At 45.7% G+C, this 15,518-nt stretch overlaps 2 protein-coding genes across 2 annotated transcripts in view; one reads left to right on the forward strand and one right to left on the reverse strand.

The window, feature by feature from the left end:
• NUP43 (nucleoporin 43) overlaps window positions 1-15,518 on the reverse strand; it is a 123,987-nt gene that overhangs the window by 40,374 nt on the left and 68,095 nt on the right. Inside the window, exon 5 of the mRNA XM_029594086.1 lies at window positions 5,910-6,045. Within this exon, the coding sequence (XP_029449946.1) occupies window positions 5,910-6,045 (136 nt within the window). The remainder of the gene's footprint in view (window positions 1-5,909; window positions 6,046-15,518) is intronic.
• LOC115087202 (neurofilament heavy polypeptide-like) overlaps window positions 1-15,518 on the forward strand; it is a 122,114-nt gene that overhangs the window by 6,915 nt on the left and 99,681 nt on the right. The window lies entirely within an intron of this gene.

Genomic DNA, 15,518 nt, shown 5'->3' on the forward strand with positions numbered 1-15,518 from the left:
GTAAGTCCCAAGTGTCTCCAACGGTGGAAGACGCCTCCCCCAGTCCCCGGCGGAAAGAGCTCATGGTCCGCAATGGTTAAAAACCGAAGTTGTAAGCTTGCCAAACCCCCAAGTTTACATAAAAGGTGCCATGCCCTCCGACAGAGTCGAAGTAGGATTTGTGATTTCAAATAGTGAGGAACCATCTGAATGGGCAATTGTATTAAAGGATTTAAAGTCCGGACTCCGTACCATTCTAATAGATGGGCATAGGGAGTCAAAGTAGAGAGTCCGGACAACCAATCCCGGACATGTCGCATGATATACTTTTAAAAGTTTTTATTATTGGTTTTTTGCCTCTATGACAAACTTCTCAAATGGCTTTTTGGCCTGCCTTGTTAATGCTTTACATCTACCTTGCCAGTGCTTATGCTCTTTTCTATTCTCATTTGGACTTGCTTTGCTTTTTTTTTTTTTTTAAAAAGATTGCCTTTTGGCTTTAAACAGCCTCTTTCACAGCACCACTTAACCATACTGGCAGTCGTTTGGTCTTCCTTCAACTTTTCTTAATGCATGGAATATATTTTGCTTGGGCTTATACAATGGTATTTTGCCCCATGCAACTGACCCCCTTTTATTTTTTTCCAAAATAATTTTGTTTTACCAAAGACTCCTTTTTTGAAGTTTAATGCTACTGCAGTAGGTTTATTTAATATTTTTCCTTCAGTGGTTATATAAAATTTGATTGCATTATACTTATTACCAAGCAACCCCGCCACCATTACTCCTTCAACTAGGTCCTGCAATCCACTAAGAACTAAGTCTAAAGAAGTTACCCCTCTCATTGGTTCCAGGACTCCATGAAGCAACCATTTATGGCACCCAAAAAGTTTACCTCCCTTGCATGACCTGATAAGATGCTCGCTTAATCAATATTGGGGCAACTGAAATCCCCCATTATTACTGTGTTGCCAATATTATTAGCTTGTCTAATCTCAGCATTTTCTAGTCCGTTTCATCATCCCTATTAGGCAGACTATAGTATACTACTACTATTATATTCTTCCTTGCTCACATGAAATTTCTATCCATAGAGATTCCAGCATACAGTGTTTCTTGTTCCAACTTTTATCCTACTTGTTTCTATGTCATCCATAACAAATAGTGCCACCCTGCTCCGCCATTTCAATATATTTTAACACAGCATTCCATTGGGTATCCTCTTTCCACCAGATCTGTGAGATGCCTATTGTGTCTGTATTTTCATTTAGTGACATACAATCTAACTTTCCAGTCTTATTTTGAAACTTCTGGCATTTGCTTGCAGACAAGTAAATCTGTATTTTATCTCCCTCATCACAACCTGCTACCTGATTCAAGTAATTTAAAGCATTCAGATTTGTCTACTCCTCACTTAAATGCACCTAAGCTATCTCAGCTTTTACCAAATACCTCTCTATTGAGAAATTCTGTTTTAAAGAGTATCCTTTGAAGATAGCTTGATCCAAACCAAGGACTCATGAGCAATTCTCGGTTCCATCTCCTTTTTAAATGTTAATGCCAGCATCTGGGTTCCACTCTGGTTAAGGTGAATCCTCTCCCATTGTAATAGGTTTCCCTTTCTTCAAAATGTTCCCCAATTCCTAACAAATCAAAAGTTCCCACCTGCATTACTGCCTCAATTACACATTGAGACTCCAGAGCTCAACCTGTCTGAAGTCATGGATTTCAACCACCTTCTTGAAAGCCTAAATTTGGCTTACATAACCTCCCCTCCTGTCATTGGTACCATAGCAGCCAATTTTTGAAGAAGATTGGGGGTGCTGAACTAATAAATTACTAACAAATTACAGTACCCCCAGCAAAAAATAAAAGAAAAAAACAGAACACAATGAGTTGTGAATATGAGTGACCTCTTGTATTTAAATGTCTGAGGAGCAGGTAATATGGACATGGGGAAGACTCATTTGGCCAAAATAAAAGCCAAGGAAACACTCAAAGTCCCATAATTCATTCTTTTCCCCAGTCCCCTCCCTCCTACTCTATTCTACCCCACCAACCACCCATCCACATCACAAGTTTCTTCCCCTACCCTTTTCTGTCACTGCCACACTCTCAACCTCCCTTTTCTTTCATTCTCCTAATTTCCTCTTCACCCTCCCTATTCTTAATTCCCCCTCTCCTGCCTGGGCATACTTCGAATTTTATATTTGGGGGAGGAGGTTTAATTCCCCTCTACTCCCTACATCCCCTTAGAATGCTCTGCTCCCCATTTCCCACCGACTGTCCTTCTCTGTTCCCCTCGCAGTTCCTCTTCCCAGCCTAAACTTAACTGGACAAACCATCTAAAAATGGACCTAACTGTTCCCAACCTGTGATGGTGAAAGCCCTGATAGGAGGTCAGTGGAGTATACCTCTTTGGAACAATACTAGTTCTACAGGCCTGCAGGGCCTTCAGGACTCCTCAGAAAACACTTCATGAATGGATGGCTAGGAACACACAGACCCTAGAGCTAAGACTTCTGTTGCCCAAAGCACTGGGATCAAGAGGTAAAGATGAGTAAAAGTCTTCCTTTTTTGAATCTGTCCAATTCCAAATTATCAAGCCTGTGCTGAGACAGGTTGGTGGGGGGCCAAGCCTGCAAATACTTAGAAAAAATATATTAAACAAGTTCTATGCCACCTAATAAAGACATGGGTTTTATTTATGATATATGTTAAATTATTTTAAACCCGTAGTAATTTTAATTTTGTCTTGACTGCAAGTTTATTTTAGGTATGCTGTTTTGGCTTAATGGTTGCGTTTATGATGATTTTTTAAAACTTTTTAGCTACTTTAATTAATTTGTATTTCTATGTAACTGCTCATTTATAGTAGAGGGAGATTCACTGGAAAGAGGCCCCGAATATTCTGTAATAACTCTCACTAGGACGAAGCAATCTGAACGAAACAACGTGCTCCTCAGTATATGGAGCTTCGAACAAGCCAGGATGCCTCTGTGTTGCAGCGATGAGATAGGCGCCAGACAGCCATCACGATGTTTAACCTCTGTTTGCAAGATGGAGCAACGTGTCACATAGCAGCAAAGAGCATAGCAGAAATTGAGTCCTTTTTTGGCAACAAGGTAATTTCAAATGGTTTTTGGTCACCACGGTCGCCGGTTCTGACACCACCAGACTTCTTCCTTTGGGGTATGCTCAAAGGAAAAGTCTATCAGAACAAGCCTTGCACTGTGGAAGATTTGAAGGAAAACATCCAACGTAAAGTTGCTGTTATTTCCCCTGATATACTCGCAGACATGTTTAGGAACATGGAACGCCACGTCGAAACGTGTCTGGTGGAAAACGGCAATCACTTCCAGCATCGCATATAATGCAAAAGATTACACATACGTCAAGGTATGTAGCGTATTTTTTTGGTTCAGATTGCTTCAGCCTATCAGAAGTTACAACAGAATATTTGGGGCTTCTTTCGAGTGAATCTCCTTGTATAATAATTATTGTTTCACTATGATTATTTTCTCTCTTGCATTATGAATTCAAATTCAATTGTTGTTGCCTGTTTGAACACAAACTGTGATAACTGTTAACCTGTTAGTTGCCAAAGGGGTGGCACCAACAGGCATCAAACTACTAGATGCTCAGAGCTTAGCTTACTTGAAGTGTCAAGCAAACACCTCAATGATTCTCCTCCTCCTCCAAGAGTGCTGAGGACAAAACCAGGGTCAGGGTTGCAGCTGAGTGGATGCCTTCACTGGTTCTTTAGAGGTCTAGCCCAAAGGCTGTGAACTGGACAGGAGACTGGAGTGGTGGCATCAGGGGCAGATTGGCCTATCTGAGCTCTTCGGTTTGCCCCAGTGGGCCGGTCAGGTCAGTCACGTGACTAGCGTAGATCACAGCAGCCCCATGCTCGCGGAGTTGCTGCGATCAATGCCAGGCCTCGCAGCAGCTCTCCTGGCAGAGCGCAGAACCGTACATGCTTATAGCCAATATGGCCTTGGCCATAGGCACCACTACCTGAAGAGTGTAATAGTGCCACCGGAGATGTTGCCCTGAGGAGGAGCAATACTGCGGGGCCTGAAGAGGAGCAGCAGCGCGCTGCGGCCCTGCCAGAAATCGCTGGTGGGGTCTGAAGAAGAGCAGCAATATGCTGTGGCCCTGCCGGAATTGCAGGTGGGGTTTGAGGAGCAGCAGCACCACTAACCAGCCCCCACCTTATGTTGAGACCATGAAAAAATTATAGTCCTTCCACCCCACTCCACCCTGCATCTGGGCCTTCCTAAATTTCTTTTTTCACACCAGCACCATCAGCAGATATCCCTGTCTGGATTTCCAATCACCACCATTGTAAGTAAAAATAATTTTTAATATATTCAGAGGCGGCAGAAGAAAAGAGTGGGAGTATGTCAATGAGTTTGTGTTTGTGCATGTATGAGCATGTGTGCAAAGGTGTATGTGTTGCAGTGTGTGAAAGAGTGCATAGGAGCATGCATGTGAGGTCAGCAAATGTATGAGGGAACATGTATATATGTATGTCAGGGAGTGAGTGTGTGTCAGACTGTGAGGGAGCATGTGAGTGTCACAGAGCATGGGAATGTGGTTGTGTTTGTAACGGAGAAGAAAGTTGGTGCACTCCATCCCCATTAATCCACAACAATCTCAGGATGGCTGGAAATTAAGTTGCCAAGTATATAAAGCAGGGGATTTATTAATTCTTATTGGATGTTATCTGATGTGTGTTTTAAAATATTTTATTGGTATTTCAGAAATTTTTAAAAACTGTTTAATTATTAGATGTTCTGTTTGTCATCTGTTTTAAAAATATATATTTGTTTTTATTAGTATGGCTTTTATATTTCTTGATTTTGTTTAAATGTCTTGGGAGGAATGGTAATGTTTCAGTTTTTCCATTGTTGCACTATCTACATTGTCTGTCTTGCTGCAATTTCCTTTTCAGTTTTTGTCTGCAGGTTTCTATTTATGCTTCATGGTATCTTTTTTTTTATTCTGTATTTGGTGAAGATCTGTCTGCATTCTGCATATAACTGAGGCGAAGTATTCTGCTAGTGTGTAGGGATCTATAGCAGCTTGGCTTGTTCCGTTTCTTAATAGCAAGTGTATTGATGTTTTAGGGCCTGGTGTAATATTTGCGATCTTGCCTTTTTCATAGAAAGGCAACACTGTTACTATTTGAAGGCTGACAATTAGCACTGTTTTGGTATAGGAGGTTTACTATATTGTAATTAAATCTACTTATGGCTGTCTAAGGGTCAAATCCACACCCAAAATATATTACAGTAGGTCTAATACTATATGAATTCCAAGTGTCTTTTTTGAAGCATTTTTTGGCTGGTACCTAAGTAATGCATGTAAATATATACACATTTTTGTAAGTGATATTTTTCCTCAGAAGACTGTACTTTGATGTCCTTTTTCATGTAAGCTTTGTTATTAATGCATAATTTTTAATTGTGTGTGGGAAGAGCTGGGGGAGAGGGAACAAGGCTGTAAGGATTACCTAGGGTCCCACACACATATTCCCACCATTCACCCATCTCCCACTTCCCTGGTGCACAGATGCTGGAGGAACATGGGAGGCAGGGTTCCTGAGTGTGGATGGGTTGTCACTGACACTATCTGCCACTCCTCTGGGAATGTGGAGGGTTGAGTGTGCTGGCCAAACGGGGACATTTTGCTGGTGCCACCTTACAATTGTGTTCCATGCCTCAGGCCCTGCGCCTAACTGCAGAATTGCACGGTTGGGGTAGCATCTAAATTTTGGAGGTTAAGTTTCCCTTCAGACTCAGCAGCTTTGGATGGTGTGGAACCTCCTGTAGTTTCTTGTTCTTGGAGCCATGTGAAGAAAGTGTTTCTGCTCAATTTCTTATAAAATCCAGACTGCTTAAAAAAAACCAAAACCTAACACTTACAAGAAAAATATCTGAGATGGTTCACTGCCTTGCTGCCTGAAGTCCCACATTTTTAGCTGTCCAATGGAATTCACAGTCAGAATCTCAGTGGTACGAAGAAATGTCACTGCATGGAGAGTGCTGCTATCTGCATTATCTAAAATAAAGAGAGGATTAATTCAGCATTAATTAGGATGATCACAAGAACGTGTTCATACTTATGTAGAGGCAATATACAAGTCTTACAGTACAACTGCACCTATTGTACACTTCTTTACGAGCCTCCACCCATCTATCTTATCTGATACATGACAGTTAAAACTAAACCCAGTACATTTGTCATGTCAACAAGAGGTCTGAGGGGGGTCTCAAAAGCTTATGTAGAAATCCAAGATCCATAGGGCTAGTAGAACTCTGCACTAAAAATAAAGCACTAGCATTATTTAAGGTGATTCCCAATATTAAACTACTGTATTCTACAGTCTGCACATATGAAAATTCTGTGACTTAATTCTCCTTCTTTCAGTGTCAAAGAAGCTCTGCTACACCAGACTACTTGTACATTCAACAATCCTGCAATGTGAATGGTTGACAAGCTTGCTAAGTGGGCCTCGCCCACTGTAATATCCTATATGCTTCCTTTATCAGTCTGTACACTTCCCTCCTTGTTCAGATAACTGTCACCACATTCTCTAAGCTTGTTTCTCTGTGAATCAGATTTTGAAATACTGTGAAATAGACCGATCTTATTTTTATAATGTTCATATGTGCAGGAATTTATCCTTGGGAAGATATATCCCTCAAGTGGCCCCCCATTTTGGAAGGTTCACATCAGTAGTAATCTGAACATGTTGCATCATATTAGTTCCTTGTTTAATTCATATTTCCTCTAGATAGCCACCAAGTCAATCAACGGCGATTAACAGGTAATCATAGTAAACTTATTACTTCTCGTCAATTCCAAATCAATGAACCCTTTACTGTGCTACCAGATATATGGGAAGATCACGAGTTAAAGCAGCCTGCCCAAAGTCAATGAATGCTTCCCTTCGCAAAGCCCCATAGCAGCATGTACAAGAGCCAATAAAAAGAAATAAGATGTAAGGTCTTTTATGAGGGCATAAGCAAAAGCACACAAACAAGTTACCATAATTATAATATACGTTGAAATACCTACATCCATTAAACTTAAATGCTGCAAAACTACAGCAAAACTTTGAAGTTAATTACTGCCAACATATTAACTTTAAGGGGTGGATGTAACTAAAAAACCTGCAGAAATGTTACTGTCTTTCTTTCAACTTCGCCACCAATTTAACAATGAACAGTAAAACATCTATATAATCAGAGACCTGTATAGGTACCAGTTCCACAAAAGAATCCATAATATGGAAAACTTTATATATTATCAGATGGGAAACTGTAGAAGTTCCATATTGTCTACATGAAGAAATTTATTTTTACCTGATAAAGCAGAGTTGCTTACCTGTAACAGATGTTCTCCTAGGACAGCAGGATGTTAGTCCTCACACATGGGTGACATCATCGGATGGAGCCTGGCATGGAAAACTTATATCAAAGTTTCCAGAACTTTGATTGGGTACACTGAGCATGCCCAGCATGCCCTATACCACATCTACGCAGGGTCCCTCTTCAGTCTCATAACAAAGGATTACGATAAAAATAAAAATAATGAACAATAGGAGAAACCCAACTCTGCAGGGTGGCGGGTGGGTTTCGTGAAGACTAATATCCTGCTGTCCTAGGAGAACACCTGTTACAGGTAAGCGACTCTGCTTTCTCCTAGGACAAGCAGGATGGTAGTCCTCACACGAGTGAATTCCTAGCTACAGGCTGCTCCCCAACACAAAACGGGACCAACAGGCACAAAACAACAGTGCTGTTGGTAACAGAGTGGGAGATAACCTGAACCCAAACAATGGGTCCTAGGCAGGGAGAGTTGGGTTCTACACCTCAAAGAGATTCCAGAGGACGGACTGGCTGAACCTACTGTCCCCAAACCAAATAAGCCTGATACTTCACTTTCAATGCATATCCAGCATAGCTCTCTGCTTCAACGGCAGGGGAGAAGAAAAACTGATACTTCACGCATAACCAGCATAGCTCTCTGCTTCAACGGCAGGGGAGAAGAAAAACAACCAATAAGGGCTGAATAACATAGTCTGGGTAAAACAAATAAGCATGGGTGTAGCTTGCTTATTGCGGCGGTTACTACCCCTAACTAATCAAGCTATATATTTCACTTGGATGCAGCTCCATCACTGCTCTCTACATTAATGGTGGGGGTGGAAGGGAAATAGAACCAAAGAGCTAAGAGAAACAGATAAGTATGAGAAAAAAATGTGTGAAGCTTGCTGGGCAGACTGGATGGGCCATTTGGTCTTCTTCTGCCGTCATTTCTATGTTTCTATATGTTTCTATGTTGTCCATTCCTATCCAGACATTAATGTGATGCAAATGTGTGGAGGGAACTCCACGTTGCAGCCTTGTAGATCTCCTCCATGAGAACTGCTCGCAAGTGGGCCACTGATGTTGTCATGGCTCTGACAGAATGAGCCTTGACATGACCCCCAAGATGCAGTCCTACTTGGGCATAACAGAAGGAGATGCAATCTGCTAGCCAATTGGATATTGTCTGTCTGTTTGGCAACTGCAACTCCCAATCTATTTCTATCAAAAGAAATAGAAAGTTGGGTGGACTGTCTATGGGCTTCTGTCTGCTCCAGGTAGAAGGCTAAGGCTCTCTAGCAATCCAACGTGTGCAGTGCTCATTCACCTTGGTGCAAATGGGGCCTGGGAAAGAATGTTGGCAGGATGATTGACTGGTTAATATGAAAATTCATCACCATCTTAGGCAGGAACTTAGGGTGGTCTTGCACACGCACCCTACCATGATAAAGCTTGGTATAAGGTGGATAAGTCACTAAGGTCTGGAACTCACTGACCTGTGCACTGAAGTGACCTCCACCAAAAATATGACCTTCCAGGTCAAGTACTTCAGGTCACAGTTGAAAGCTCCTTTTGAGCAGCTGCTCATCAGCTGAGGTAGCACAATGTTGAGGTCCCAAGACACAGCAGGAGGCCTCAGAGGAGGCTTCAATTGAAGCAGGCCCCGTAAGAAGTATACAACTATAGGCTATACAGAGATGGGCATACCATCTACACCTTGGTGGTATGCTCCAATTGCACTTAAATGAACTCTAACGGAGTTGATTTTTAGGCCAGTCTCAGATAGGTGCAAAAGGTAATCGAGCAGTTTTTGTGTGAGGCAGGAGAAAGGATAGAGGACCTTCTGCTCACACCACATGGGAAACCTCTTCCACTTCAGTACGTTGGACTTTCTAGTGGAAGGCTTTCAAGAAGCTACAAGAACCCAAGACATGTCTTCGGAAAGATCCAGCGGCTGCAGAATCAGCCTCTCAACATCCAGGTTGTGAGCGACAGGGCCTGAAGGTTGGGATGCTGCAGCCTGACCTGATCCTGTGTGATGAGATCGGGGGAAGTCCCCAGACTGATCGGTTTCCAGAGAGACAACTCCTTAAGGAGTGGAAACTAGACCTGTCTCGGGCAATGAGGGGCTATGAGGATCATAGTCCCTCGGTCCTCTCGAAGCTTCAGGAGAGTCTTCGTTACTAGAAGAAGCAGAGGATACACATACAGAAGACTCTTTCCCCAATAGCAAGCAAAGGCATCGGAGGCTGGTTCACCATCTGACCTATACAGGGAGCAGAACTGAGTCACCCTTCCTGTTGCAGGGGGATGCAAACAAGTCCACGACTGGGTTCCCCCAGAGGCAGAAGAGCCGATTCTCCACCCCCTAGTCCAGTGACCACTCATGGGGCCTGAAGGTTTGACTCAGTCTGTCCGCTGTCATGTTCTCCGTTCCGGCCAGATACATGGCCCAGACAACATGGACAGAGCCCAGGACCAGATCTGACCAAATATTATTTATCTCTGAGTTACTCATGCCTCTGGTTCTTCCCTCCTCCCAGTTCGAGTGCCCCTGTTTTATTGTAACTTTTATCACTTTTCGCCTATTGTTCATGTTGATGTTAATGTTACTGCACCATTGTTTCTTGTAAACCAATATGATATGATTGATCATGAATGTCGGTATAAAAAAGCTCTAAATAAATAAATAAAATAAATAAATCTGGACAGCTTCCTGACACAGGTGGTATGACCCTGTGCCTCCCTGCTTGTTGACATACCATATTGCTACTTGTTTTTTCTGTCTGGATCAGGATAACTTTGTTGGACAGCCGATCTTTGAAAGCCCATACAATGTATTTGATTGCCTGGAACTCCAGGAAGTTGATTTGACATTGTGCTTCTTGGGCAGACCACAAACCCTGAGTGTGGAGCCCGTTTACATGCGCACCCCACCCCAGGGTAGCTGCATCTGTGATAAGGACAATTTGGGTAGGGGGAGTTTTGAAAGATACTCTGCTCCAAATTCAAGAGAACCCGCCACCAAGAAAGAGTCCCAGAGAGACTGAGTGATGTGGATGCGAGCCTGGAGATCCTGGGTGGCCTAGTGCCACTGTGACCTCAAGGTCCATTGGGCTCTGCACATGTGTAAACATGCCAAGGGAGAAACATGGATGGTTGAGTCACCATCCATGTTGAATCACCTCTGCTATGGACGCCAAAGTGATCGCCCTGAAGCGCGGCAGATAGGCTTTTGCCTGAGCCGTGTCTAGCATGGAACCTATGAAGTCCAATTGAGGTGATGGGCTGAGATGGGACTTTGGGTAGGTGATGATGAACCCTAGTAACTCCAACACTTGGATGATCATGTGCAAGGACCGATCTGCACCCACCTGAGAAGTGCTCTTGACCAGTCAATCATCCAGATAGGGGAAAACATGCACTCCCAGTCTGCGAAGGTGCGCCCCCACCATGGCCAGGCACTTTGTAAAGACACGTGGGGCCGACACTAGCCCAAATCGGTAACACTCTGTACTGGAAGTGCTGTTTTCCCACCACAAATCTGAGATACTTCCTGTGGCTTAGGAAGATCTTGATATGGGTGCATGTGTCCTTTAGGTTGAGGGAGCATAGCCAGTCCCCCTTCTTGCAGGAGGGGAATCAAGGTGCCCAGGGAAACCATCTTGAACTTTTCTCTTTTTAGAAACTTGTTCAAGGCCCTCAGGTCTAGGATGGGACGGAGCCCCCCTGTTCTCTTTGGAAATCAGGAATTACCAGGAATAGAATCCCTGCCCCCCCCCCCCCCTTTGCCTTGGTGGGACAAGTTCGACTGCTCTGGCTGTTAAGAGGATGGAGAGCTCCCTTAACAGTACTTCCTGATGCAATAGCAGCCCCCAAAACAGGCACGAAGGAGATTTTGGTAGGACACCCAATTGATTTAAATCGGTACCCTTGACGGACGATGGACAGAACCCACTGGTCAGAGGTTATACTGGGCCACCGATTTGCGAAGAACCATAGCCTGCCTTTGACTGGGGGTCCTGCATCTTGGGTATGGGCGGCTGGCTTATGCTCCCTACGATCCAGTCAAAAGCCTGTCCCAGGATTTATCTGGGGCACCAGTTGGGGCTTGGGAGTTTGCTGCTGCCTGGGACGGCCGCGGGAGCTCACCCTTTGTGAATGGGCACGAGGGGCCGGAAGATAGTACCTTCCTCTGGTGGTAGAAAGACCTCCTCTGACCCTATCTTCCAGACCTCCTGGCTGAGGACAGCAGGTCCAAAGTGCTGGCAGAGAGATGCTGGAGGGTCTCATTGTGAACCCGCAACTGGGTCACCACATCCCTCGCCTTGTCTCTGAAGAGATTCTCTCTAGTACATGGCAGATTGGAGATCCAAGGCCCGCAGCCATAGCATTCTGCAGGCACTGATTCCCGCTGCAGAGGCTCTCACTGCCGTTTCTAGAACATTGTAGGTGGAATGCACCACGTGTTTTCCACACTCCAGGCCCTGATGCTGCTGTTGAGGCAGCTGCTCTGCCACCTCCTGCACCCAAAGGTTGCGAGAGTACTGGTTCATATAGAGCTGGTAGAAAGCAATGTGGGCAATAAACCTTGCCCCCTGAAAGAACTTCCTCGCAAGAGCGTCCAGCGCTCTGTGATCCTTCCTGGAGGGCACAGAGGCATGGATCAGGGAGCCTCTGGCCTTCTTGAGAGCGGATTCGACCACTACCAATTGGTGTGCCAACTGATGCTTTTCAAATCTGGTAGCCTGTTGGATGAGGTAAACCACGTCCACCTTCCTATTTACAAGAGCTACTGTGAGGGGATGCTCCAAAATCCTCAACAGCAATTCCTTAAATATCTTGTGCACTGGGACCGCCACGATCTCTTTAGGAGCCTCCACAAACTGGAAGATTTCCAGCATCTTGTGTCTGGCGTCCTCCTCAGTCATCAACTGAAATGGGATGGCCTCAGCCATTGCCTGAACAAAACCTGGAAAGGTCAGGTCCTCAGAAGTAGACCTCCTTCTGTTACGAATGTCGCTGCCAGACGTCTCCACTCCACCCTCCTTACCTCTCTGGCGACTCCTCCTGCGGTTGACGGACTTTGGCTGCCGCAGCGTCTGCCTGCCGTCCTCTCCGGCGTCCCCGGTCCGGCTTGGGCGCTGCCTCCCACCATGCTGTCCAGCTGCCTTAGGGTGCGCGCGGCCCTGCTTCATATACTTTCTTTGGCGCGAATCTCAGGGGCGTCCCCCTGTGATGACGTCACGCATCCCAGATACAAAAGGCCTACACTACTGCTAGCTAATCGAGTTAGCAACAGGTATTCGTACTGGTGAACTCCTTACGGATGGGATTCGCTCTCCGTACCTAGCTACTCTGCCTCTCCATTATTGGACTTACTCTATTTGGGGTAGCCGCTCCTCGGGGGCCTCTCTCTTCTCTTTCAGGTCGCTGTCTGGAACCGGTACTCGCTCCTCGAGGGCCCATGTTCCTGGACTCGCTGCCTGGGACTTCACTTCTGCCTGGAAGATACAGCTGCCTACACCATCAGTGAGTTGTCATCTACTTCTCTCAGAGCTGTTCCCTGGAACCAGGTACTTGCTCCTCGAGGGCCTCCCTTTACTTCAGGTCCTGTGCTACCTACAGAGAGAAACCGCTGTGTGAGTATTCCACCAACGAGGCTCTATTCCAGAACCCTGCATATATCTCAGTTTCTCTTCACTACAGCACAGCCATTGTGGGATCGCTGATCCAGAGCCCTGAGGGACTACAAGCCCAGCCGGGCTTCATCTCTGCTCACTACTGCCACCTCTGGTGGCTCCTCAATACTGTTAATAAACGATCTGTTGTGTCCCCTAAGCTGAGCCTGACCTGTGGCCCCTCACGGGACTTCCTCTCGTGGGCGTGGTCAGCAGCCAGAGTGTCCAAGGGTCTACCCAAAACCTTACAAACAATAACACCTTCATTCCTCAGGAGGAGACTGTTCCTACGGTCCCTCCGAGTCTTGAGGACTCTGCAGTGTCCTCCCCCCAGGAGTCATATGGGGCCTCATCTTCATTGAAATCCACAGGGGATGGGGTCCTGGGTGTTTGGCCTTCGTCCAGAGGCCTAGGCACTGGTGCCGACCCCGGCAAAGCTGGACAGAAGGGCTTCAGGCCGCAATGTCAGCCTCGATGGAGCTTCCTCCTCGGACCTGGTAACGATCACCGCATCAGGTGGTGGGAGCATCGGTGCCCTGCTGGGCATCAATGGCCCCCAGGAGCCAGTGTCAGCTGGGTCGGTAACACCCCGATGAGCACATCAAGATGCTGCAGTAACTGTTCCATCAGAGAGCGTACAGACACCGGTGCAGTCTGTGCCCACTAGCTCAATGGCTTGCAGCGCCCGATCGACTGCCAGCTGGATCCTGCACTCCCAACTCCTCCTCAAAAATTGCCGATGCCAAAACAGACTGAGAGGCGGGAGGGATGGCCAGGTCCTCCTCAGAGACCTGAGGTGGACTGGCGACTGACACGAGGACCCACAGCATCAATGGAGGAGAGACTCCTCGTCACAGGGTCAGTTCGGGGCATTAAGTCAACCGCTGGCACTAACCCAAGCCCTGCACTGTGTATCGAAGGCGACCGGTGCCGATGCTTCCTGGGTGCTTGGCCCGGTCTTTTCTTCGACCTGCAAGAGACCGACAGGGGCCAGTCCTCGGCACCCCTATTCACCGGTGGCATTGTCCGAGCGGGCAGCCCCGCCGACGTCGATGACTTGGCATCCATCAGTGTGGCTCCACAGTCTTTCAGAGTCGATGTCATAGATGCCGATGGTTCGGACTTTCTCACCCAAAGAGCTTCAACATCATCTCGAGGTGAGTGCGACATCCTTTCAGGGTCATTTGGTCGCACAAGCAGCACCCCCGGATGTCGTGTGATGCCCCCAGACAAAGGATGCACACATTGAGCGGGTCCGTGATGGACATTTTCCTTGGGCACGGAGAACACTGACGAGGCCATGACGATACGAACTGAAATGAAAGGTGGGGGGGGGGGGGGGGAATTTGAACTGAAGGGGCGAAAAACAACAATGGAGGTGGCAGGCAAATCGATGCTGGTGGGCACAGAGGCACTGCCGCTAAGGGGAACAGAAGCGAAAGAAAATTTACCAAATCGTTGAAAAATCTGACTAGAATACAGAGGAACCGAGAGGGACATGGAAAAAATCTGTGGAAAGTTTTCCAAATACTTGATGTCACCCACATGTGAGGATTACCATCCTGCTTGTCCTAGGAGAATTTCCTTTCTTGGCGTCCAGTCAGACACATGAGTTATGCTCTCTATCCAGCAGATGAAGACAAAGAACAGGCTTGCTGACATCACCTCAGACAGGGTTCCATGCTGTGCTCAGACTGCCAATTAACTAGGTTACAAGCTAAGAAATTAAAAACTTCCCTACCACAGAACTAATGAGCTTCCAGAGAACAATTAGGAAAGAAGACAACCACCTCACAAAAGGATAGGAATCTCATGGGAGAAATCAACATATTACCAGAATAAAGAATACATGTCTCCATCAGCACTGATCAATACACTTTCCCATCATAAGCCACTGAAAACACAACTATTATGCACATACAGCAATCCAAATGTTGGCAGTCAGGAAGGGTTCTGAACTGGTTTGGCTGGACTCAAGGAAATGAAATTATCAGTTAAGAATACATTTTTCTTTTCTCATCAACCAGCCAGAACAGTCCAGACATATGGGATCTACCCAAGCTATCCCTCAAACTGGCAAGGACTACCACCTCCATGCTCAGAATCCCTGAGCCAAAAGGCTGCTTCCTCCTTGGCTCAGATGTCATTACAGTAATGCTTTGGAAAGGAATGTAAATGTGACCAAGTTGCTGCCTTGCAAATGGCCACTTGTGACACCAAACAAATCTCAGCCCATGATGCCTAATAGAGTTAGCCCTTAATCTCTTAGGAGGAGGCAACCCTTGTCCACATAGGCAGCATCTAAAGTCTCCTTAAGGAGGCCTTGGAAGCCACATCATTCTTCCTGAGACCACTGCTCAGAACAAACAGATGATTTGACTTCCTAAAATCATTAGTGACCTTCAAGTATTTGATATGCTTATTTCTGATATTGTTCAAATTGTTTCACAACTGCTAAGAAAATGTATAATGTTCACAT

Source organism: Rhinatrema bivittatum, chromosome 3 (genome assembly GCF_901001135.1).
Source record: "Rhinatrema bivittatum chromosome 3, aRhiBiv1.1, whole genome shotgun sequence".
NCBI classification, from domain to species: Eukaryota; Metazoa; Chordata; class Amphibia; order Gymnophiona; family Rhinatrematidae; genus Rhinatrema; species Rhinatrema bivittatum.